At 31.7% G+C, this 27,243-nt stretch overlaps 2 protein-coding genes across 2 annotated transcripts; both read left to right on the plus strand.

Annotated features, from left to right (window-relative positions):
• The first annotated feature begins 22,445 nt into the window (after positions 1 to 22,445).
• LOC129956587 (uncharacterized) lies at positions 22,446 to 23,999 on the plus strand. Its single transcript, XM_056068515.1, has one exon. The coding sequence runs from the start codon at positions 22,446 to 22,448 to the stop codon at positions 23,997 to 23,999; it is 1,554 nt and encodes a 517-aa protein (XP_055924490.1).
• Positions 24,000 to 25,044: 1,045 nt separating this feature from the next.
• Positions 25,045 to 26,439, plus strand: LOC129956588 (uncharacterized). Its single transcript, XM_056068516.1, has one exon. It carries the CDS (start codon positions 25,045 to 25,047, stop codon positions 26,437 to 26,439), a length of 1,395 nt encoding a protein of 464 aa, XP_055924491.1.
• Positions 26,440 to 27,243: the final 804 nt, after the last annotated feature.

Genomic DNA, 27,243 nt, shown 5'->3' on the forward strand with positions numbered 1-27,243 from the left:
ATACAATTATGTGGATAGAAGGAGACAGCAATGATATGGATAAGTTGGTGGAAGAATATGACCAGATCTATCAAGGAACTTACAGAGTAGTATTCAGTGCTAATTCCCACCTGATAATTCCACCCTGATAAGGCATTAGTTATGCGAGCTACAAATTCATTTAACGATAATGCTGTGTCACATTTTCGCCAAATTTTGTAGCTTAGCCAAAGACAAATGTCTTTAGATTATTCTTATGTGTAAAAAAAATGCATTATAAATAATAAATTACAATGTTAAAATTTGTTTGGATATTTTTGTTTTCAGAATAGAACGTATTGTCCTAATTTTCATGCATTCTTAAGATAAAAAAAAAATTGATTGACTTAACGAGTGTTTAGCATTACAGCTTACAATCGCGAAGGTATACTCGTTAAAAGAAGTTCCACTGTATATGAAAGAATAAAAACCGACGATAAAAATTAATCAACCAAAAAGAATTATTAATCAAAATAAAAAAAAACGATCAAACGATAACACTTTCTAATAGTTGCAAATCGCCAAACGATAAAAAAATAAATTTTTGAAAAACGATAAAAAAATAAATTTTTATATATGAAAGTAACAAAAATAAATTATTTCAAGCTCCATAAAAAATGGTAGATTACTTTTTTTTTGTCAATATTTGATTAGATTTTTCATTACATGTTGTTATTTATTTTTCTAACTGTATGAACTACTGTATTTTATAATCGAATAGTAACTGGGTTTTTTTCCTTTACCGCATTGTTTATTTTAAAACTGATAGAGAAATGATAAAATGTTTTATTTTTCGATATTTGTACTTATTTTTACAAATACATTTTTTTAATTTTTTTTTATTCTTCTATTTTACGGTTGAACTGTTACTGTTTTTTTCCACCTCTACTAGACTATCTATTTCGAACACATCGAACTAAAGCGAACATAGCCACACACTAGAGATAAGATCAGTGTTCTTTTCGGGAAATCAATATTACTTTTGTTTAATCTCGCTAAATCGATTCCTTTTCTACAAATAATACTTTTCTCCATTCGCAACCACAGAAATCGGTTTTCGATGAAAATGGACAACAGAAAATGCCACAAAGAGGTTTTGTATTTGCTTGAATTCTCACCTGAAGATGAACACTATTTTCTATAACGCTGATAATATAGAAGCTTTTGATGATGAATCAATCTCTCCTACATTAATAAATAATCTGTATTTTAACTGCATATTGTAATTATCAATTGATTAGCTTTAGCTCTAAAAGTGTTCGGACATCTTAGTTTTTTATTAAATTAATTCTCTATTTCTATAATCGAATATTTAATAAAAATCTCTAACAACAATGCATGTGTGCTTGTGTTGGTATTCTACAAAATAGATCATTTGATCTAGAACTTTAATATTTGGTACAGACACACATGGAGTGTTAAAATGTGAACTTAGAACCAATATTTAAAACTTTTAATTAGAATTTTTATTAAAAAATAAAGTTAATTTTGACATTCTTTCATCATACTTCTGAAAATAAATTCCATTAAATAATTTCCACTTTAAAATTGACAAGATTATCTTTTCAATGATCCAGTTTTGTTGCTATGCATTTTTTGCCTATTTTTTTATTAATTTTTAAAAAGTATTTTCAGGAAGATTCATAATAATATATTCCATTACTGTAAAACTCAATTAAATCCAAATTGTTTTCATTGTTGTTCCAAATATTCCATCCTGGAATGTTCTTCTAATGTTATTAAAGAAAATATGAAGATAAAACTTTTATTATCAATGTTATTAGATTTAAGTCATGCTTTTCATATTTTTTAAACTTTAATGAACTTACGAATAAAATTTAATTTCAGAAATAATTAAATTCCATTCTAAATTCAAATTTTAGGTGACAAGGTATAAAATTAGAGGTAATACTTTTCCCGGAAACAGCACATTGAATAAAATGTGCTAATTCTGTGGGAAATGCAGAAAATGGGGAAATAATACAAAATACAATAATGCAAATTTCGAAATAAATAAATACAAATTTCATGTCTATCCAAATTTGGAATTTGAAAATTCGTTGCTGAAAAAAACTACAAGGTTAAACTACATGATAAATTCCATTTGGAGTTCTTCACTAGCATTAATCTTTGCGATTCAACTGGTTGCCAAATGCAGCTAGTAATTTTAAAAAATTTAATTTTTAGTATTAATTGACTAGTTTATTAACAGAATTTTATTTCATTAACTGATAAACTGGAGCTGCTCAGAATTTAAATAATTTCCGTTCGTAAATCACTCCGTTTCTTTTCCTCAGATATTGTCAATGGTTTTCCAATAATTTTCCTATCTAATTAGTTTGTTACATCTTGCATGTAAATAGATTTTTCCAAAGTTCTGAAAGTTCAGACGGTTCTAGATGTAGAGGAAATTGTTCTTTCTACGTTATATCAACATATGCCACGTGATTAGATTATCTTTTCCCACCGCAAATAGGTTAAATATTCGACATCAATCCTATATTCTCAATACTTACGCATTTATGATTATGATTAGAATTATAGGCATTTATATTCATGCACTAACCAATAGAAAGAAAGTTAGGAGTTTAGGACAACATCAATGTAATAGTCAACCATCGCTTTTATTTTCAACAAAAACAACGAAGAATTTTGACAGCATTATAGGCATCACGAACAAAAATATAAGTAAAGCCACTGTTTGTATAAGATTCTGGGAAAATACACAACATTATTGTTCAAAACCACTGTCTGCTTTATAGACAATTTTTATTTTCTACGTGGTATAGAGAAAGTATAGTAATAGTAAAAGAAATTAGAATCGAGATTTTGAAGAATCTGCTCCTTTTAGAATTCCCTGAATTCGAAAAACACATTTTTGGAAAATTTCCATATAACTGTTTGACTGTGACAAACATAACTCAAAAATGCTTTGAGCTAAACTACTGAAATTTGGCATACGATCTTTACGCCAAGTTTTTAGATTTTTATCAAATTTTGACCAAAATATGTTGAGAGAAAATATGTCCGTCCAACTGTCCGAATATAAAGCAACATGATAATTCCAAAAAGAAGAGAGCTAGATGGATGAAATTCGGTACACATATTTAAAATTTATTGAGTAGACACCTGTCAAATTTTGAGCCAAAACAAAGAGTTGTCAGTCTGTGCTTTTAGAAACATGTAAACGGGAGAACTCAAAAACGTAATGACTTAAATATATCAAATTTGATTGAGGGATTTGATACGGGATTTTTATGACTACGAGGCAGTTTTGTGTCAAACCTTTGTTTCAATCGATTGAAAAGACGCGTCTAAAGCAAAAATTTGATTGATACTATTAACCTCAAGCCAGGGATTAATCGCCAAACAAACTTGCCAAAGATGACACGACAGATTCAGTAAAAATACTAAATTCTCACTAAAACTTCATATTTCGTAGCTATTGTGCGTCAGGGCCATCCAGTTCGTTCTCTGTCATGATAAGTTTATTAGAGTTTGGTTTGGTTTAGTTATATTAACGTCCCGTTTGAAGCAACACTAGGGCTATTTTGGGACGGACCTCGTAATTTTGAACCACGGTCAGATGACGAGGACGACACCTGAGCTGGCAGCCCCCTCTCCACACCGCGCCGCGCCACACCAGCAGGAGGACGTTTGGTCATGACAGATTTAACGTGCAACAGACCCTCTTACACGACGGTTCTTCGGTGGAATCGGGTCTCGAACCTGAAACCCTCCGGTTCCGAAGCCGAGACCTTACCACCAGGTCACCGCGGCCCCAAGTTTATTAGAGAGTATGCAAATAAGTTTTGGAAAGACAACTTTTTTTTTCTGGATTGATATTAATTTTTATATTTAAAAGTCGTTGTTCGTATTATGCTCCTTATAGACTTAAATAAACTATAGAAACGATGGCAGTATTATTTTCTAATTGTACTTATCACATTAAAATTCACGAGATGATAAATACTTTCGCGCATGCGCAGATGTAATCTCGAATGCATTTACATTCTAACATTTATAAAGTGAAAGTTAAATTCAGTGGTTCCATAATTTTCCTTATTAATCACGATGATTTTATTGCATTAAGAAGTGAAATTACTCGCAAGGTAATATTTGGATTGAAGTTTAAGAATAATTTTCTCATGGATAGTTAGTTATACATTGCATACTCCCTTGCAGGGAAATTAAGAAATTTGTATACATATTAAAACGAATCATCAAAAATATTGTATATCCAAGAATTTCGAATTGAATTTACAGTTGAATATAATAATTATTACAATTCATGTAATCCAAAACACAATAACAATAATATATATGTAAATAAATAATTTTAAGTACATACAATAATTGCTATTAAACTTGTAATTATATTTTTATGTATAAATGCAACCAACCCAAACAATAGGTAAGCACTGTCGATTCAATAAATTAATTATTTTACATAAGGATTAAAAGATTAAAAAAAGAAAAATTATAACACATCATTAAATGGTTTTCTTACTAATATACTGACATGCGATAAAAACAATGTAATAAAAAACTGTAAATATCAGCAAAATCGAAAATAAAAGAAATACTTTTTTTTTTTTTTACTCATTTTCCTACGAAGATTATGATGAAAATTTCATGATAAACTCTGAATTTTAAATGAAATTCTCAACAGCACCACAAAATCATTGAATATATAACTATATTTCAATTTTAAAAGAACTGATCTATATAATGTTATGCTTCAAATGAAAATATAATATTCAAAAGCACATACTTACAATGAAATCTTTATAGACTTTAATTAATTCAATAAACTCGGTAGGAATCGTCTGGCAATTTTTGCATGTAATTTCGAAATACAGTTAGATTTTTCTATATAAATGAAATGAATTACAATTTTATTAAAAGTAAACTAGATTCAACCACCTAGATTTTGATCTGAAGAATGATCAGCAGAAATCAAATTCTATAAAACATAATCTCAAAAGATGACATTTTATCTCAGTCCCAGACGTAGCAACGTTGCTATTCGATAGAACCGCTTTTGATTGATCGATAGCATAACAAAATTTCTCTCTCTCTCTCCCATTTTTTTTTTCATTTTTTCATTTTATTTGATTAATAGTTAGAGCAAATTTTTAAATTTTTATTTCCATTTGAAAGAAAATTCTCTGAAAAAGTTCCCTATCATAATTTTTTTTTTTTTTTTTTTTTTTTTTTTTTTTAAGTTCAGAGCGGAGTTACCATTATTCTTTCTGGTATAAAATTATTAGAAATACTTGAATACCGAATAAAAAAAATCTCAATCAATTAAGCCTAATATTTTTACACAATTCTGAGAATATAAAATCGAAATACTGAAAAAATCGTGTGAAGATGAAAGGTCTGGTAAATGAACAAATGATATTTTTCGGTTTTTCAGATAAATTAACCCTCAAATATGAATTAGGAACCATGAGTTGTAGGTATATTTATCCGTGAATGTATATTTTATAAAGTCAGCTTGTCAATATAACCAATTTTTCTGTTTCCAAGCGAGGAATTTTATTTTTAGGTATTCATATCTTTTTAATAATATAACCAATTTTTCTATTTTTCAGAGAGGAAAAGTTTTAAATATTCATATATTTTTACTAAAATAACCGAACGTTCTATCTCCCATCATGAAATTTTTTTAAGAATTCATCTTTTTACTAATATACCCAATTTTCTATCTTCCATATTGGAATTTTTCAAAAATTTAATTCATATTTTTTTACTAATTTAACCGATTTTTCAATTTTCCATCGATTAATTTTTTTAAGCATTCATATCTTTTCACTAATATACCCAATTTTTCTATCTTCTATTGTGGAATTTTTTAAACATTCTTATCTTTCTATGTTGCATCTAGTATATGTAATGCAGATAGTATTGACATTACATTTTCGATATCTCTTCTAATAGTTAAAGCAAATATTTATGCATATGTGCATAGGCACTCAACAAAGTAAATCATTGAATTTAAAGCAACTAAATATATCGATACCAAATATGGCATCGATATATTTAGTTGCTTTAAAAAGAAAGAAAAAAAGTCCCTCGAAAAAAAAGTCGGGACGATTTTTTTAGTTTTAATTATTTAAAAATTAAGCAAAATTGTGACCATTTTTTTTTCCATGGATAACTTTCAAAAATATAATAATAAAAAATTGATCTTATACCATATTAAAAGTTCAACAATTCGTTTTGACAGCAATTTAACTGTCGTCATTTTTTTGAATTTCGATTTTTTTTTTTAATTATATTTATGTAACTTTCATAACAATATATTTCCTGGTTGCAATGAATTTTAAACGGTTTTCAGTGTTTTCACAAATTTTTAACTGCTTGTTTTTTCTGGAAAAAAAATGGAAATTTTTCTTATTTCTTTCATATTGTTTAGCAATATCATTATGGATTTTTACTTTTTTATTTCATGTCATCAAATATTTCTTGTTGAATTTATCAAGAAATCAGTCTAAATGAATAAGTAAAATATACAGTATGTTAAAAGGTTATATAGACTATTCTTTAATTTTCTGATTTGCCTATTTTAATCCATCGAAAACGTTGTCATACCAGCTCTTCTTATGCAACTAAAATGCTTTTGAATTCTAAGGTGGAAATCAACTATGCGAGTTTGAAAACCAACAAGAATGGTCTCCACCAACTTTCTCGCGTGGCTTGAATTAAGGTATTATTTCCCCCTCACCCCGCATAAAATTGTGGATCTTGGTCAAGGTCGTGACATCATAGATGCTCAGAATTTTAATTTTCAGAGTCCTCCCATACATATGCATTTTATCCTTCTTAGTATAGTGGGGAAAAAATGAGTATCAAACTTGGAATGATTTTTCCTTGCCGTTTGAATTCAATATTAGACATATAACTATAGTATTTGTAGCAAAATCACGAGGCAAATTTCATTTATCACTGCGTTTCTGAATTATTTCGTTTGCATACATTCGAAAGTATAGACTGATAAGTGCTGTGGCATTCCCCGTTTCCCAGTATTGATAAGACATTTACAGCCAGCTGTGTCGTCGCTGTTAATTACTAAACTCCTCGAGATAGCCAGATGGTGGATCTTTTCACCTGGGTGGTCTCTCATCTATTCATTAGCGACTACAGTAAAAGACCACATGTGGGGATTCCTCTTCCAAGAGATATTGATAGTACCTTCAAAGAGAAAGGGGTGTCCAAACATCTGGATGCTAAATGTTTCTCATTGTTAAAGAGCCATGATAACTCCGTGTTCCAGAATAGTCAGTTATGAAAGGTGCATCACTAAAAGGACCTTCCCACGACCTACTGGCTCCGCTGAGGGAGCATATTGCTGTACCCCGATTGGCCGAAAGAGAGCTCAAATGACCAATGTAAATTAAGAGGCGGAGATTGTCGCCGAAATAAAGTGCGGAGAATTTTTTTAGGAGATTAGAAGAAACGAATTGCTGGAGACTGTTGGACTACTCCCACGAGTTCGGATGGAGAACTAAGTTTCAAGATAAACCTTCGACTTCTACTGTTGTGTCTCCTACTACAGATGTAAATAACTATTTATTTAACCAAGATTAGAACAAGTTGTTCTTTTGTATATATAGGGCTGTGAAATAAAGAATTGTCTGGAAATTCTGATTCGTTATTTGATCAGTCTAGATCAAGACATTACAGTGTTAACCCTTGATGGATTTGGATTAAAAAGTGATAAAGATTTCACATTTTTTTTTCATACAAAATTTGTGTGCTAAATTTTATCGATATATTTTATCTTTACCTTTTGCATCTCTTGTTTATTTGTATTCGAACAGCACAATGGACTTCTTTCTATGGATCCCATGGGTTTTGTTAGCAGCTTGACATGAATCTAAAAATTTGGTGCAAAGATTAAACTCCAAATTTCCTCTATCTAGCTCAAGGCGTTTTTCAGTCATCGTGTTCACAGACAGACAGACATTATTCCAAAATATGTGTTTCTCGGAAACGTGGCGATTCCTTAAGATCTCGAGTTTGAATTTTTTGCCGATTTCAGTACAGAAAAGGTGCGAGACTACTAATATGGCGTGGTTTGACATTTAAAACTACTCAGGTTAGGAATCATGGCTATCGAATTCTGAATAAAATATTTAACTTCAATTAAACACAACCAAACGACTGTCTATCTCTACTAATAATAAAGGTGAATGTTTGCGTCTATGTGTACTGCTGCTATACAGTCTAGACAGTTTAATTCAGAACTTTGAAATTTGGTGTAGGTATGCTTTGGAAAATAGGGATGTATACCTAGAAGCGATTTTTTTTTTTTTTTTTTTTTTTGGAAATTGTAACTGGGATTTTAATTAACAAAAATCATCTGATATTTTCTTCATTATTTTGCAATAATTTCCAAAAATATAATTGCACAAAAAGAATTTTTACACCGTTTCAATATTTAAAAAAACTGATTTTTTAATCACGCAAATTTTTCCTGATTTTTGAAAGTTTTTTAAAAAATAATTTCCAACAGTAGATTTCATTATTTCAATGAAATTCAAAACGTTTTCACGTTTCTTCCAATATTCGTGATTTTCTAGCATAGTTTGAAAGTTAAAAAAGATAGTGCTATGCAGTTTACAAAACAAATAAAGAAGTGAAGTTATAGAACCCTGAAATTTAGGATAGATGAACCGCATATTTATATTTCTTAATGGCGCTGTGATATCATGGGACTGGTTTCCATTAGACACCATTCATATGCACGATGAACAGAGCATATGTAAGACTATTAAAATGACTCGGCTTTAATGAACGACAATTTGATGATTAAAATATTTTGATAGCCGAATCATGAAATTATGTCTAAGAGATTTAATTGGAATTAACTTATTAACATCCAAGCACTTTTCAAGTGGTACTTACTCCCTTTAACAACCAAACTTTTTCGGCGTACAATGGCAAGACACGGACTGTTTCAAGCCGAGGGTAAGTTGCTCCCCGTCTTTCGAAGGAATAAATTTGTCATTGTTCTACTTTCAGGTTTTTCAACAATGAGCTTGCATTTTCTTTCAGCCTTTTTATATCAGTTGCAACTTATTTGCACTGTTACAAACCTGAAATATTTCTTCCTAGCACGGTTAGTTCAATCAGCAGAAAGACCGTTTTACTGTCTGTTTAGTAAAAGTCTGTTGGATGCTGCTACACGAGCTCGTTAACTTTACGAACTTACAGTAGAAAATTCCGTAACAATATCATTCATCGTTAAAAGAGCATTCCATTGAAAAACATTTCTATTTGTAAATAGCTATAAAGTCTTTCCTATTTTGAGTTGGCAACACAAGAAAATAGAAATCGAACCTTTTCAAAACAATAAAAAAAATATACGTAAACAACCTATTTATTTATTGCCTCTTCCTTTCTTAAGGCACATGGGAGTGAATTGTGAAAAAAAAAAACGTAACCGTCAGAGATAGTATAGACATCCAATGGCATTTAACATAGTAGTTGCTTTTCATACCGACCTCCACTCCAAAGAAAGAAAGCGTTATAAATTTATTTAAGTCGAAAATAGTAAGAATTCCCCAAAATTTCAAATATTTAACTAAAAAATTAAGAAAAGAACGTTAGAGAAATTGAATACCAAATTATTTTGGTATTTTCTAGCTGAAAAAAAATACCATTATTATTGATTATTGAAATGGATAAATTTGGATTTTTAGCAGAAAAGGCTGTCATCCCCAAATGCCAGAGAGTCACAGTTAATAGATGTCAAAAAGCTTCAGTGAATGAAGAAAAATTTGTTGACAGCGCTTATGAAAAATAGATTCTGGGATAAAAACTTTAACAGACGAAATGTCTTGGTGATTTAAAAGCTTTGTGAATTTGCTCCAAAAGTTTATTTTATGAGTTGAATACTTCAAACAATGTAGAAAAATATGTTCAATGTTTGCCGGTTTTTTATTTGCAGGAGAGACAGTCAGAGTTGTTATAAAGTCCAAATTATTCAGTAGAGCTAGGGTGATCATCCAGGTAATTAGATTGCTGTTATTAAATTTTCTATTTTTAAGTCATATAGTAAGGAATTGTATGGATAAAAGACCTTCTAATGTTTCTTCGTTTCAAAAAATTATGATATGATTTTTAACCTTAAAATAGAGCCTCACTTTTTATTTAATTTGTGATTTCTATTACATGTTATGAGAAAGTTCATAATATTTTTCACGATTTCTGTAAATGTACGAACGATTGATAAACAACGATTCGTTGATCAGAATAAATCTTAGTTTACGGAATAAATTATCTGCTTTCTAATAATTTATCACTTTACTTGAGTTTTTGAAAAAAAAATTAATTCAATGTGAATATTAAGTGTTTTATTAAACACTTTTACCTAACTTGATTTATTTGTATGCAAAGACATTTTGTAATCGAATTTTTAATTCAGTTTCTGATGTGTTACCTTCTAAAATTTCGTACATTTAATTAAATTCGAGGACAATTTGTCATTTTAATAGTTATACAAATTAATGATCACTGAACCAAATTCAATTAATTTAATTTTGATTCGAAACTAATGGCTCTACTTAGAAATTAATTTGAATATTAGCGATTTCAAAATTCTATAATATTATAATTCTATAAATCATTAATTATAAAATTACTGACTGACTCGGCGAACTTCGCACCGCCTAACAATCAATGAACAGCTTAGTTACACCATTTATAATTCAAGAATGGCTGTTCCGATTTTAATCATATTTGACTTGTTTTAATAATATAAGGAAAAAAAAATCAATAAAACTACAAAAATAAATAGTACAATGGCTTGTCAGAAAGACATTTTCTTTTTTGAATCTATGCATACATTCGGGTTTGTTCTCTTGAGTCAAGCACCTTCTGATATACAACATTTGTTGTTTTGTTATCAGGCACAAGAACAAATAAAGCGGATGGTTTACCAACACGTGAACATGCCACATATAATTGACCATGAGGAAAACATGGGTTTTCTAGATTCAAACTACAAACACTCAACGATTGTCCTTGTGATTTGTTAATAGTCATCGCGAATACAACTCGAATTGGAAATTGAATTCGTTTAAACTCAAAGGGCATATCGCTTGGGGTCATGCGAATCCTCGGAATAAGAACTTCTTCATCTTTGAATTTCCCTTTGAGTATGGTCACGTGAATCACATTGATCATCAGTTATTTTTTTTTATCACCAAACGCGTTCCATTGCAAAATTTTGGTTGGTTTAGGTTTCGAAGCATCATGACCCCCGAGCCAACCTTCAACTGTAAATTGTGCGGTGGTAAGCCAGGCACATCCGAGGAGTTTAAAAATTCAGATGGATAGTTGGTGACTTCGTCTTCGTTTGTTACACAGTCAATAGATTTGAATGAATGCAGAGTACCAACGATTTGATTCTGAATTACGAAGTTTAAGTCATCCATATCTTTGTTCTTAGCCGCCAAAATTGCTCGCCCACTCAATCATTTGTGATTTTTGTGGTTATCAATGATGTTCGGGAACACTTTGTTGATGATTTCATCTTTCGATGAAACGACCCAAGCAGCAAAGAGAAGTCGGTAAACGATTGGCCAAGCATCGCATCCATCTGATATACGCCGCCCATATTTTGCCAATGTCACCTTTGCATTGGCGCGACATCGGATTCTGACCATATTTTTTTCTGTCGCCTCTGAAGATCGCTTTTTCATCAGGGCGAACTCCTACGGCGACTTAGTGAAAAAGACCGGCTCAAAGCAATCGGCCCATAGTCGCCTCGATGTCGGGAAAGTTGCTTTTCCTAGGCGGCGCTATGCGAACATATTTTAGAAATTTCCCATGAATCACCTGGCGTGTATTGGATTTTGAAATTCAACCAGCAACGCATACTGTCATTTCAAGAAACTTGGTAAGTGTAAAGTTTTTATTATTATATATTTGTAAATAATATATTATTTATTCTAAATAGTGAATAAAAAAGGTTATTTTTGTTGAAGCCGTTCGAACTCGTTGCTTACCTGAAACATGGAGTTGCACGTGATATTATTAGCGTTAGGCGTAAGCGACCATTATCATTTCTTTTCTTGTTTGTATTCTTTTCAAGTGATTTTATTTCTTATCTTTTTTTGTGTGTGTGTTCTTAAATTATTGCAGATATTTTTCCATTTCATTTACAATGCCTTTCCTTTTGTTAACAACAATTTCTAATGAAAAATGTTTTTAAAAAATATTAAATTGCGTTCTTATGTTTTGGTTTTGCAATAACATTTGTGTTATTATTTTTATTTCGACATAATGCTAAAAAAATAGATTAGCAGAATATATTTATTGTAAATTTCAAAAAAAAAAAAAAAAATCTTTAAAACTTGCAATTATGTAGTTATATTTGAATACTCTTATGTGAATAGTTTATAATTATTTCACCTTTCATAAAATAGTAACATAAATTTTACACCCATTAGTTTATATTATTTTTCTCTATTGTCCTAAACATTATTATAATATTTGCCTATATAGTTCATTATCAGATTGAAAACATTATTAAGCTTATGAAGTTCTATAAGACTTTTACTCCTTAATTACATATCTCCAATTGTCAACAAATATTTTATTTGTACTTTTAAAAGAAATGAAAGCTCAATCATTATTCTAATTAAGGAATATGTTTTTTAGGTTCATCAAATCTGCAAAAAGAAGAGTGAACTTGAAGAAAAAGTATATGTATAATTCTTTATATGTATTACCAGCAAAATATGAAATCCAGTATTCTATAGAATGCCCAAGCATTGTATATAATGCCTAAAACAAGCCAGTAATGTATGAAACAATTTGTATTTCATACATTTTCTAAGCATTCTATAGAATGCCAAATGACAACCTGGCAAAGTATGAAATACATCTCTCCTTTAATAAAATAAAAATTTTGTGCAACCTTTGTTTCAAAACTGAAAATGCAATTAAAGATAAAATACATTTTAAAATTGATCTATAAATATAAACAAAAAAAAATTTCTCACTATTTGTTTGGAAACTACTGTGCAAGTTTCTATTCCTGACTTCAAAAAAGAGCAAAATATTGGAAGTTACAATTAATGTGACGGAATATGGTTTCTACCAACTTGGAACATCAGAAGGAAATTTAAAACAATTATATGTGAGACAATTATATGTCCCAATTCACTTTATATCCTAAGAACTTGTTTAGAATTGAAGTTATTCCAAATCACAAAATTTCTCTCTGGTCAGTTGCAATTACTCAGATCAGTGGAAGCAATCAAGGATTTATCAGATGTATGTGTTAAAGTGCCAAAATATGTAATGTCTTTTCGTGAAAAATGTAGTAAAACTTCAAAATGTTGTAATGTGATAGGCTTGAATGACAAGTAGGTAGATTTTAATTTCTGATTTTTTTATCTGAAAATTTATTTGCCTTAATTAGAAAGGCATAAATTTTGTTTTGTACAAATTTTATTTTTCTATATAATTTGAATAAATTTTTTTTAATGGCAACCTCATTATTTTTGCAGACTGACAATTCAAGTGATTTTAATTCTATTTAGCTTAGTTAATTTTCCTTTTCATTTACAATTTTTCTATGAAAGAAGTTTAATAAAATATTAAATAACATTTTTATATTTTAGTATTGAAATAACATTTGTGTAATTATTTTTATTTTGACATGAGGCTAAAAAAAGTTTAGCAGAATGTATTTATTTTAAACTTTCTTTAAAATTTGAGATTATGCAGGCACTTTTGAGTACTCTTATATGAATAATTTCAAATTATTTCACATTTCATAAAACAGTAACATAAATTTTACTCCCATTAGTTTGAGTTTTTTTTCTTCTTTATTATCCTAAACATTATTATAAAGTTTGCTTACACAGTCCAGTATCAGAACAAAAATATTATGCTTATGAAGTTCTATAATACTTTCGCTTGTTAATTACTCATCTCCAATTGTCAACAAATGTTTTATTTGTACTTTTAAATGAAGCGGAATCTCAATTACTATTATAATTGTTTTCTAGGTTCATCAAATGTAATCAAAAAGGAAAAATGAAATGTATAAATAAATGTATAATTCTCTTTATATGTAGCTGAAGATTCAGTTATACATATATATAATATTTATATAAATGTGTGTGGATTTTTAGAAATTTCAAACTCTTCAAGTATTACATAATAAATAAAATTTAAATAAATTTTTTATAAATGACTTTGCGTCAATATTATTTATTCTTGTAAATTATAAGTCATAGTTTCAGGATTTTGCTTGGGTGTATAAGTCATTACAGAAAATTCAGTAAAAAATTTCAAGTAAATTATTATTTTACTTTGTATTTCTAAAATATTATTTAATGAAGGTCTTTGTAAATAAATTGTTTTGCATAGTTGTTTTTCTTTTCTCCTAAAAATAAAGAGGGGAGAATAATAATTAAAAAAATATTTATCTAAAGAAATTTTGTATAATTGAAAGTAGTGTTTACATTTTTAGGTATGGAGTTTTTGTGAAATATTCAGAGTTAATCATAGATCAAATTTGGTTCTTCTGCCATGAAACAAAACCAAACTAATAGATTTAAAAAAATTAGAAATTTGAAGTAAATTGTTAATTTGTGCTTGTAAAATGTTATCAATTGGACATTAGCTAACACTAACATTTGTAATGAGGTATAAAATTTCTACACTATAAAGTAACTTTGTAAGTTAATAATAAATAAGATTTCGTATAAGTGAAAGAAGTGTTGTATTTTTGTGCATGGAATTTTTGTGAAACATATTTTTCAAATATTCAGAGTTAATCATAGATAAAATTTGGTTCTTGTGCCATGAAACAAAACCAAACTAATAGATTTAAAAAAATTAGAAATTTGAAGTAAATTGTTAATTTGTGCTTGTAAAATGTCATCAATTGGACATTAGCTAACACTAACATTTGTAATGTGGTATAAAATTTTTACACTATAAAGTAACTTTGTAAGTTAATAATAAATAAGATTTCGTATAAGTGAAAGAAGTGTTGTATTTTTGTGCATGGAATTTTTGTGAAACATATTTTTCAAATATTCAGAGTTAATCATAGATAAAATTTGGTTCTTGTGCCATGAAACAAAACCAAACTAATAGATTTAAAAAAATTAGAAATTTGAAGTAAATTGTTAATTTGTGCTTGTAAAATGTCATCAATTGGACATTAGCTAACACTAACATTTGTAATGTGGTATAAAATTTTTACACTATAAAGTAACTTTGTAAGTTAATAATAAATAAGATTTCGTATAAGTGAAAGAAGTGTTGTATTTTTGTGCATGGAATTTTTGTGAAACATATTTTTCAAATATTCAGAGTTAATCATAGATCAAATTTGGTTATTTTGCCACAAATCTAAACCTCACTAAACATAAATTATGAAAATATTAGAAATTTGAAGTAAGTTATTAAATAAGAAGTAAGTTTGTGCTTGTAAATTGTTGTTTATTGAATATTAGCTAACACTAACATTTATAATGAGGTTTAAAATTAATGCAATATGAAGTAACTCTGTAAATTAATAGTAAATAAAATTTCCTATAATGGGAAGAAGTGTTCCATGTTTGGGTATGGAATTTTTGTGAAATATTCAGTGTTAATCATTAATTAAATTTGGTTCTTGTGCTACAAAACCAAACAACTAAATATAGATCAAGAAAATATTAGAAATTTGAAGTAAATTATTAATTTGTGCTTGTAAAATGTTGTATGTTGGACATCAACTGACACTAACATTTATAATGTGTAAAATTTCTACAACTTGAAGTAACTTTGCATGTTAATAGTAAATATAAGGAATTTTGTAGAATTGAAAGAAGTGCTGCATTTTTGTGTATGGAATTTTTGAGAAATATTCAGTGTTAATCAAAGATCAAATTTAATTCTTGTGCCATAAAACCAAACTAATCATAGATAATAAAAAAAAAATTAGAAATTTGAAGTAAATTATTATTTTGTGCTTGTAAAATGTTATCTATTGGACATTAGCTAATACTAAAATTTATAATGAGGTATAAAATTTCTTCATGAAGTAATTTTGTAAAGTCAATAGTAAATAGAATCAGTAAAATTGAAAGAAGCATTACATTTTTGTATATGGAATTTTTATGAAACATATTTGTGAAATATTCGGGGTTTAACATAGATCAAATTTGGTTATTTTGCTAAGAATCTAAACCTCACTAAACATAAATTATGAAAATATTAGAAATTTGAAGTAACTTAATAATTTGTGCTTGTAAAATATTTTCTATTGAAGAAACATATAATAGGAATTATATAATTTAGTGTTTTAAACTATTTTTAATCAATGCATTAAATTTTAGGGTGTTAAAATAGGAATTTGTGTTTTATTCATTATTCTTTAGGAATTATTTGTTGATTACTCACATTAAGCAATATAAAAGTGTGTATAGTAAAAAAAAATATTTTTTTAATAAGAATTATATATTTTTCTATTTCGAATTTAAAATAGCTTTTAAAAACAGATGATATAGGCAATATATATAATACACCTACTTTTAAATTTCTAATATCAGTTAAAATCATTCTGATTAATTATGTAATTGAAACTATGATTATGTTAACATTTCTTCCCATGCATTAAACAATGAAAATAAACAGGAAATATCAATGGAGGAAATAAATCTTATATGTAGATAGATGTTCAGGGGATCAAATTTAAAATTATTTCAGATAATTTTAACATTTGTTTATTTTTTTAAAGAGCAGTAAAAAAATGTCATTTAAACATTTTATAGGGTAAGGTTGTGGTAAAATCTATGCTATAATAATAGTTAAAAAAAGTTGGAAGAATTATTAGAATGACATTTTCCATGAATTTTTATCAAAAGCAAGTATTTTATGGAATTTTAAATTTATCAAAATAAATAACAAACACTATTATTAATAGGTAAAAAAGAAAAGTAAACTATACAAAATTTTGAAAGTATGATAGTTTTAAATATTATGACACTAGTTTCTAGAGTTTGAGAAAATTGAATAACCATTAAACTAATATTTCAATTTGACACCAGCAAGTGTTCAGAAATAAATTGCCTATTGATTGGCATTTGGTTGCCCATTGCTAAAATACATGGGGAAATGATTGGTATTGGGTCGCCGATTGTTAAAACACATGGGGAAACGATTGGTATTGGGTCGCCGATTGTTAAAACACATGGGGAAATGATTGGTATTGGGTCGCCGATTGTTAAAACACATCGGGAAATGATTGGTATTGGGTCGCCCATTGATAAAACAGGTCGCGAAATGCTTGGTATAACGTCGCCCGTGATAATAACAAGTCGCCAAAGGATCGGCAAATTCGTCGAAAACAAGTCGGGGCGGCGAACCGCCGGGGGACATGACCAATGTCGGGGCGAGATCGCCTCCGATCTCGCCCCAATCTCGCTCGTTCCGTGGGGCGATGCTTGGCCAATGGTTGGCCAACGATCTTTTGCTGCTTGGGGAAATTGCAAAAACTCCGAGGAAATGAAATCAATCCGCTCGATTCGTCGACAGGAACACGGCCATTACCGATAGTCAACAATTGCTTGGAGAAATCTTCAGCAGGTGGATCGTTCAGACATGCAACTCTCATGTTTGTTGTCAGTTGAAGTTTCTTCACATAGCGCCTCAGATTTGATGATTTGAGGCAAGCGTTTATTTCATCGGCAGCAGTCGATCTTGGAATGACTGGCAGTGGTTGGCGGAAATCGCCAGACAGTAAAATCATTGCGCAGATCTTTCAATGTCCGGTCAAGTGATTCCAATGCGCGTTTGTGCGCCATCGTGCATTCGTCCCATATGATGATTTTAGATGCTACTAAAGCTTTGGCCATTATGGACTGTTTCGAAATGTTACATGTCACTTGTTCAGAATTTTGTAGGTTTAACGGCGACTTTAACGCTGAATGATCCGTACGCCACCCTTCCAGCAATGTGGCCGCTATGCCAGAAGAAGCAACTGCTACCGCAATGTCCGATCTGGCATGAACAGTGGCCAAAAGCAATGATATGAGGAATGACTTCCCAGTTCCACCAGGGACATCCACAAAAAATAAGCCACCATTTCCATCATCAGTTGCCTTTATTAATGCATCATACACTTCCTTTCGTTGGGGATTCAGCAGGGGTACATTCATTTGAACTGATTGGTCTAATTCATGTGGATCATATTCACGTTCCAATTCTCGATTAAACGCGAAGTTCATTCCATGATCTGGCGCTGGCATTCCTACCTTCACTAATAAACTGCCTCACAAGAGGTAACACATGTCTTCAATCAACAGCAAAGCATGGTTATGCATCTCCTCATTTACCTCAATATCGAGATTTCTTGAACTTACACAAATTCGATATAAAATGTCTTCTGATATGTTTCCCTTGTATTTGTTCCACAAGTCACGTGGATTGGATGGGAAGCATGACGAAAGGATTATAACAAATAATGTGCGTATCTGACTTGGAGATGCAGAAATAGTTGCTTCAGGCATTGGCGTGTTCCAATGATTATCGTTTTCAAGCAAATTGAGCTCTTGACATGCAGCACGAAATGTTGGGCACACTATACCATTAACAGTTCGTAGTGATTCGAATGATGTTGGCACTCGAATATTCACCAGTAACAACCGCAAATAGAGGCATTCGTCATTCTTTGGATGAACTGTATAAATACGGCCAAGAGCATAAGTAGAAAGCACATCCGGATGACCAGGAACCGCGTCGCCTTGCTTGCGACGTTGAAATTTCTTCGCTGGAGCGTTCCAAGTGTAATAACGTGGCATCTCTGAATAAAGCAACGTTCGGGCAAACGGATTGCTTTGGCAAGTTCTAAAAAAACTCGCCAATGTTGTTGCTGGAGGTGCTTCAGCTCGTTGAGCAACATTCGACGCGGTGAAATAAACTCGTTGCCCATTCTCCAGATGCACCGCCAAATGTACAACAGTGGGGTGACGTGCGTGAGTAGGGAATGAGAATATACGTCAAATCGCATCATTGCAGTTCACATATCGACCAACTTGATAGCTGGTAATTTCCTCGTTGATATCGGTGGTTTGGATGCCAAAAACCGCCATACCTCTGCCTTTCGTGACATATTTACAGATGTATTTGGTCGACTTCACGGAATTGCAATACTCAACGTTGCAATGTGTCTTGATTATTTTTGAAAGCAGTGCAGAATAGAACAATCCACCTGTTGTCGACCACGAAATTGTTTCCTTTCACTTTCGTTGTAATAGTACGACCGTTATTATTGGTTGATCGACGCCGATATAGTGGATAACCATCGTTTCCAGTGATATTTTCCGCCGTGAATTTTCCTGGATAACGTTTGGAACACTTGCCGTCGACCATGCACGGTGATTGGGTGTTGATGGCGCTACACGGTCCATGAATCATATTCGTAATTACAACATCATGTAGGTCTGGATCGGTTTCGAGAGCAGGAATCTCGGCACATATGATATCATCTATTTGATCTGGTTGAATTCTTTCGACTAACCAAATAAGAATGTGTGCATGTGGCAATCCTCGTTTTTGCCATTCGATTGAATACATCCAGCATCGAATATCCCCAAAGACGCAACAATGTAGATCATTAGCTACCGGATTTATTGCTTAAAGACACGTGCAGTGATGTCGTGCCGATCACTTGTTTGTCCCGGGAGCAGCATTTGAACAGTTTCTATCCGTTTCGGATTACACGTAAAGGTAATAAATAGATCTGGCCGACCGTAATGACGAACATATGTCATTGCGTCTTGCGCATATTCATGCATATGACGTGGACTACCTGTGTACGTCGCCAGTAGAATAGTCAATCGACCAACATTAGCTGCATCCCCTTCGATGCTAATCGTATCGCGTAAATGGATATACTTCTATGAACGCAGTTTCGCCTGATTGAACCTAATGAAATTCAGTCACTCCGATTCGATTTCGATGTACATATCGACACAATATTGCTGAAACATTCGCCGAAATCGCAGCAAATAGTTGTCAGCATTTTGACGAATCATCAAACGATATGCATAATAGTTCATCGAGCTAACCTTCTTTATAGTGTCCTTCCCTGGAATATAAACAGCAAAATTAGTATCTTAGAAGTCACGTGTGTATTGAATGATAATGATTCCAGTGTTGGACGTTAATCAGTTAATTTTTCAATCATCTTGTTATTTGATTAATGAAAATAAATTAATTGTTAACTGTTGCAAATCACAGTTGATAATTAATTAATTGTTACTTGCTGCTACTACATTAACAATTAAAAAAATATTAATTGTAATTTTTCACAATTACAGTTAATCAATTGTTAGTTCTTATGATCATTATTAACAATTAATTAATTGTTAATCTTTAATTGCCTTTTCAATTGAAATTTGCCCACCACTTATTGATACTGACCATTCAATGGATTTATCATCTTGATATTCAAGTAATATTCATGATCTCCTTGCCAAAACATCAGCGGGTATTGCAATGTGTCATATGAACGGTGCGTTTCATATATTTTTTGCAGTTGCCCAGTATTTACGACGTGTAAGCACAATATCACGTCTTTCCACGTTTTCACCAACAATCAGGATTGCAACTTCGTCTATTGTTGGAGCGTTAAATGTTCGTTCGTGTGTTCCAGCTGGTCGTTTATCTGCTCTGATCACGACTTTGTAGTCATCGTTTGGCATGCGTTCCAACGCTGTCCTGAACAGACTAACTAATGCATTATGCTCATGAAGTAATTGCTGCAGTATCATGGAGAATTGCTTCTTTTCCTTGTTGGGTTGATCTCTTCACGTCTATCAAGTTGTTCCTCCATATTCCAATGAAGTATATTTGCAAAAATGTATGCTGTGTATCTTCAAGAGGTAGCAATGATTCAGTTTGATGGTGAATCTGGTCTTGAATATGTCGGAAACGAAATCAATATTATTCACTTATAATCTCTTTTTTTATATATATTAGCATGCCTTATGTAAGCGTCATACTAGTTGCAACTCAACTCCGCTCCAAAATGTAATTAATTCAGATTTCACTTTCTCGATGTAAATATACTATCGAAACTTTGCTATGTAAATAATCGCAAATAAAGTGTTATCTCATATCACATCCATAGTAATTATTGAAGATATTTTACAAATTGGCGTCCGCGACAGGATTATGGATTATCTAAAACGGGAGAGAACGCAACTCAGGCGATTATTTACCAAATCGTTGAAAGAAGTTTAAAATGCTGTGAAAACTGAACCGGTAAGTAAAATTGAATTGATACCGGTATTTAATATTTTAAGTGATAAAGCTGAAAGGTTATTTGAATTAGATGAAAAAATAAGAGTAAAATGGTCCGAAATGGAAAATATTCAAGAAGAAGAATTTTCTAATGACCTTGACATAGTGGAAAATTATCGCGATCAGTGGATTGCTTTGAAAACGAAAGTCGATTTTGTTTTGGCTACGAAAGAAGAAAATAGTGATACTTCCTGTGTATTAAATGAAACAAAACGAACTTTTCGCCTTCCCAAGTTGAAATTAAAACGTTTTGACGGCGATATGAAGAACTGGCTCGGATTCTGGGGACAATTCAAAAAAATTCACGAAGATGATACTATTGTTTCGGATGATAAATTTCAATATTTTTTGCAAGCGACAGAAATTGGTTCATCGGCAAGAGATTTAGTAGAAAGTTTTCCGCCGTCGGGCGCGAATTATACTAAAGCTATTGAACAATTGAAATCGCGTTTTGCTAAAGATGAGTTGTTGATTCAAATTTTTGTTCGTGAACTTTTGAATCTTGTTTTAACGCAAGCAAAGAATGGAGAAAATTTCACTTTACGTGCTCTTTATGATAAATTAGAAACCCAGTTAAGAGCATTAGAGACATTAGGAGTGACATCTGAAAAGTACGAAGCAATGCTGTATCCATTAGTAGAGTCAGCTCTTCCAGAAGATCTTATAAAAGAGTGGGAACGAACACGTAGCAGAGTTGAAAATAAAGTCAAGCCGAATATTTTGGGAAACTTGTTAGAATTTCTTCGATCGGAAGTCGAGAGTGATGAGAGATTACAACTTGCTCGATCTGGTTTTGCGAAGGATCAAGAGTTTCAAAGAATTAAACCGAAAGATAAAATTCCTACGGCAGCTTGTATTGTATCCAGTGAAAAGAAAAGAGCTGAAAAAAAAATGACAAGCAATGCATATTTTGTAATAAGTCATTTCATAATACAACAGAATGCTTTAAAGCTCCTGATATGTCACTGGAAGAGAAAAAAGAAATATTAAAGAAGAAAGGTGCTTGCTTTATTTGTTTGAAACCAGGTCATAATTCGAAGATTTGTAGGGCCTATTTGAAGTGCATTATATGCAAGAAAAAACATAATAGTATTATGTGTCCAAATATAAATCAAACAAAACAGAATCCATCACCTGAATTAGATGCCAAGATTCTCTTGTCACCAAGGAATTCATCTACATTATTGTTAACGGTATTGGTGAAAATCATCAATAAAGACAGATCTTTAATTATCCGAGGATTATTCGATACCGGTGCTCAAAGATCTTTCATAAAAAAGGATATTGTGGATAAACTAGGATTGGAACCAGTAGATCAAGAAATGTTAAGTCATGGACTTTTTAGGGGCAGTGAAACTAAACAAAAGTCCCATAATGTGTATAACATTACATTGCAAAGCTTGTGTTCAAATTTCAGGCGCAACATTTCCGTTTTAGATGAAAAGAAAATATGTGGTGCTATTCCTCGTGTAAGTAATCCTGACATTTTTCCCATTTTGAAGAGAAAAAATATAGAATTAAGTGATACAGGGGAAGACACTCCTGAAATAGATTTATTAATAGGAGCAGATTACCTTGGTGTATTGCTGACGGGATCAATTGAACACATTGATAAAAATTTAGTAGCCATAAAAACAAAACTCGGATGGACACTTCAAGATAAACAAACGAAACAATCAAAATCTTTGGAGAATATTATTTATGTTGACAATTTAGATTTGACGGAATTATGGAGTCTAGATGCCATCGGTATACGAGATCCTTTAGAAATTAAATCAAGGCAAGTAGCCGATGAAGAAACAGTTGAATTTTTCCGTAAAACTATTAAGAGAACTGAAGACAAGAGATATGAAGTATGTTTGCCGTGGAAAAGTGGATATCCAGAGTTAGAAAGCAACAAAGAATTAGCCACTAAGCGTTTGATGTCAACTACAAAAAATCTTATTCGATCAGGACATTTAAGCGAATATGATGATGTGTTTAATGAGTGGATTCGAGAGGGAATTATCGAAATTGTAAATGAAGATAAGAATAAAGGACATTATTTACCTCATCATCCTGTAATAAAGACTGGAGATACAACTACAAAGATTCGCCCTGTTTTCGATGCCTCAGCAAAAGACTCTAAAGGAAATTGCTTGAATAATTGCTTAGAAAAGGGTCCAAATTTATTAGAATTAGTACCAAAATTGATAATGCAATTTCGCAAAAATGCTATTGGAATAATATCAGATATTAAAAAGGCCTTCTTACAAATCAGTTTGAATCCAAAGGATAGAGATTATTTTAAGTTTTTATGGTGGAAAGATTTTTCAAGAAGAGAGGAATTGATCACCCTGAGACATTGTCGAGTGGTATTTGGTGCTTCTCCTAGTCCATTTTTACTTGAGGCAACGATAACTCATCATCTAGAGAATGTCTCAGATGGAAGGAAGGAAACAGCTCGTCAACTTCAAAAATCCTTTTATGTAGATAACTGCATAACTAGCTTTGAAACTAGAGAAGAGGCAGCCAAATTTATTTCTGAAGCTAAAGAACTAATGTCAGCAGCCAAATTTGATTTACGAGGTTGGGTTACTTCTGAAGAAATTGTAGAAGAAACAAAAAAAGAGATATATTCCAATACTAGGACTTTCCTGGGATACTGAAAATGATGAACTTTCTTGTATCAGTGCTATTAAAATTTCAAAAGAAAATATAACCAAACGAACATTATTATCTATTGCTCAACGAATTTACGACCCAATAGGATTTACAAGTCCAACTACTCTAATTCCAAAGATCATTCTACAAAAAACATGGAAAAGAAAAATTAATTGGGATGATGTGCTTCCACCAGATATATGTAATGAATTTTTAGCCTGGTACAAACATGTAAATCTGCTAAAAGATTGCAAAATTCCAAGAAGACTAATTTCAAATCCCTTTAAAGATTGTCAGATAAGTCTTCACTGTTTCAGTGACGCCAGTGAAGCCTCTTATGCTGCATGTATTTTTTTACGTGCTGAATATAACGGGAAAGTTTCAGTTCAATTAGTGGCAAGTAAGTCAAGAGTGTCACCAACAAAGGAAATTACAATTCCTCGATTAGAACTGTTGGGAGCTCTTATATTATCCAGATTATATTGCCAAGTGACAGATGGACTTGAGGTAAAATTTAGTGAAGTATACTTTTGGACTGACTCGACTGTTGTCTTAACTTGGATTAAACGGGATAGTTCTTGGAATACATTTGTAAGAAATAGGATAACTGAAATAAGAAAATATACCAATTCTGATAACTGGCATTTCGTGCCAGGTCATATGAATCCCGCAGACCTTCCTTCAAGAGGTTGTGATGCAAAGATTTTATTGAAGAGCAAGTGGTGGGAAGGTCCAGAATGGTTATAAAAATCACAAGAGTTCTGGCCTTTGAATGAAAAACAAATTATTGATGAAAATTTAGTTGAATCAGAGAAAAGGAAAACAATAGTCAGTAATGTGGAGCATGAATCAGTTAACTTTACTGACAATCTACTTTATTTCTCGAAATATACAAAGATTTTAAGAATGCTGTATTGGATACTACGTTTTATTAAAAACTGTCGTCTTAAAGAAAAATGTAAGGAAACCGAACTAACCTATGAAGAAGTCCAATCAGCTGAGAACTGTTTGCTAAAGCTAATTCAAAAGGAAAGTTTTGCAGGAAGCAAGATGAAAGCATTGAAAAATATGCAAACTTTCAAAGACAATTCCGACATTCTTAAAGTTAGAACTAAGCTCATACTGGGAGATGAAGAAGAGAATTTTAAGTGCCCTATATTTCTGCCAGGTAACCATGAAATAATACGTCGATTGATACACCAGAAACATTGTGAATTGCAGCATGCCGGACTTCGAACTCTCATTTCCAATTTGAGGGAAAATTACTGGATTATTTCTGTCAATAAAATAGCAAAACAAGTAAGCTCTCATTGTATTACTTGCAAAAGATTTAAAGCCAAACCTACGGAGCCACCTTTAGCACCTCTTCCTAAAAATAGAATAAAAGTTGCTGCAGCATTTGAAGTCACAGGGATTGATTTGGCAGGCCCATTGTTTTTACGTTCTGGAGAAAAGACATGGATTGTCCTTTTTACCTGTGCTATTTATAGGGCTGTTCATCTTGAGTTAGTCAATTCCTTGTCCACGGAAGCCTTTATAATGGCTTTAAGAAGATTTTTTGCTAGGAGAGGTCGAGTTAATATAATCTACACAGATAACGGCACCAACTTCGTTGGTTCAAGTAATGCCTTGAAAAATCTAGATTGGGAGAAGATCGTGTCGTTTACCACTATCAAGAAAATTAAATGGAATTTCAACCCTCCAACTGCTGCATGGTGGGGTGGATGGTGGGAGCGGATGATTCGCATGCTAAAAGAAATGCTAAGGAGAATTTTGGGCCGAAAGAGTATTGATTATGAAGAATTGGAAACTCTTATATGTGACTGTGAAGCTACGATAAATTCCAGGCCTCTCACATATATTGAAGATAATTCAGAAGGTCTAAGGCCATTGACACCTGCTTGTTTCTTGCAAGGCATTCCTAGTAGTGATACAACTGATTTAGACGAAATCGACAGTAAAAGCCTAAATAGAAGATTACGTTTTATTCAAAAACTACGGCATGATTTAAGAACGAGATTTCGCACCGAATACTTAGCAATGTTAGTGCATAAAGGTCGTCACACCCGAGATGAATCTTTGAATGTTGGAGACATAATTCTCCTTGAAACTGATGGAAAACGCCTTCACTGGCCCTTAGGAATTGTAACTGAAGTCCTCCCTGGAGCAGATGGACATTCAAGAGTCTCCAGAGTAAGAACAGCTCAAGGGGAAAAATTAAGACCATTCCAGAGACTTTATTCCTTGGAAATCAGAAGTTCTGAAAAATTACCATTCATTGCTCAGCAAAAGGATAAAGACACAAACACTCAACTTCCTGCAACTCCAGCTGTTTCAGATCTAGATTCCAGTGAAGATGATGATTATATAACCAAAGCAGCAGCTCCTGAGGTTGTCACCAAAACTGGCCGGCGTATTAAAATTCCCAACAGACTCGATTTATAATTTTTGTTGCAATTTCAGGTACTCCATAAAATTGCAAGGTGAGAGATTATGTAAGCGTCATACTAGTTGCAACTCAACTCCGCTCCAAAATGTAATTAATTCAGATTTCGCTTTCTCGATGTAAATATGCTTTCGAAACTTTGCTATGTAAATAATCGCAAATAAAGTGTTCTCTCATATCACATCCATAGTAATTATTGAAGATATTTTACACCTTATTTATTTTAGAACCAAATACATTGAGCTAAACTTTTTCGCCTATAATTGGAACTACATTTGAGCAGTTATTCATCTATCAAACAAAACGTATCTTTGAAAGAAAATGAACACTGACTCTCTTCAACAGAAATTAAATTACATTGAATGTCCGATTAAATCCTGTCTCTTGGATAATGTTTGCCCAAATGAAGTCATTTTAAAACAGCCATTGTACTTTTGAGTGTTCGCTAGAAAATGTCGTGATTCTGGTGTTTCGCCGAAAAGCAATGAACGCAATGGATCAGGTGGCGAAGTCAATAATTCAATTTCACTTTGCCATTAAGGCAGCACAATCCAGGCGTTTCTCCAGCAAACTTTAAGGCATCACAATGCCCGCAAACAACGTCCATTTGACCAATGCGAACGAAAGGATGCGAGCTGTAATCAGTTGTGTAATCGTATAGAAACGCTGCTAGATTCAAATCAACACTTGAAGCATCGCACCGAAAATTATCTCGCTATTACAATTTTTTCAGCTTTTTAAAGAAATAATAATGAATTATAAAAAATCATTTTTAAATACACAACGGAAAATTGCAAATAATA

This window comes from Argiope bruennichi, chromosome 11 (genome assembly GCF_947563725.1).
Source record: "Argiope bruennichi chromosome 11, qqArgBrue1.1, whole genome shotgun sequence".
Taxonomy (NCBI): Eukaryota; Metazoa; Arthropoda; class Arachnida; order Araneae; family Araneidae; genus Argiope; species Argiope bruennichi.

Coding starts and splice junctions, on each gene's coding strand:
- LOC129956587 (XM_056068515.1), top strand. CDS start 22,446: ATGTGTCCAAATATAAATCAAACAAAACAGAATCCATCACCTGAATTA.
- LOC129956588 (XM_056068516.1), top strand. CDS start 25,045: ATGAAAGCATTGAAAAATATGCAAACTTTCAAAGACAATTCCGACATT.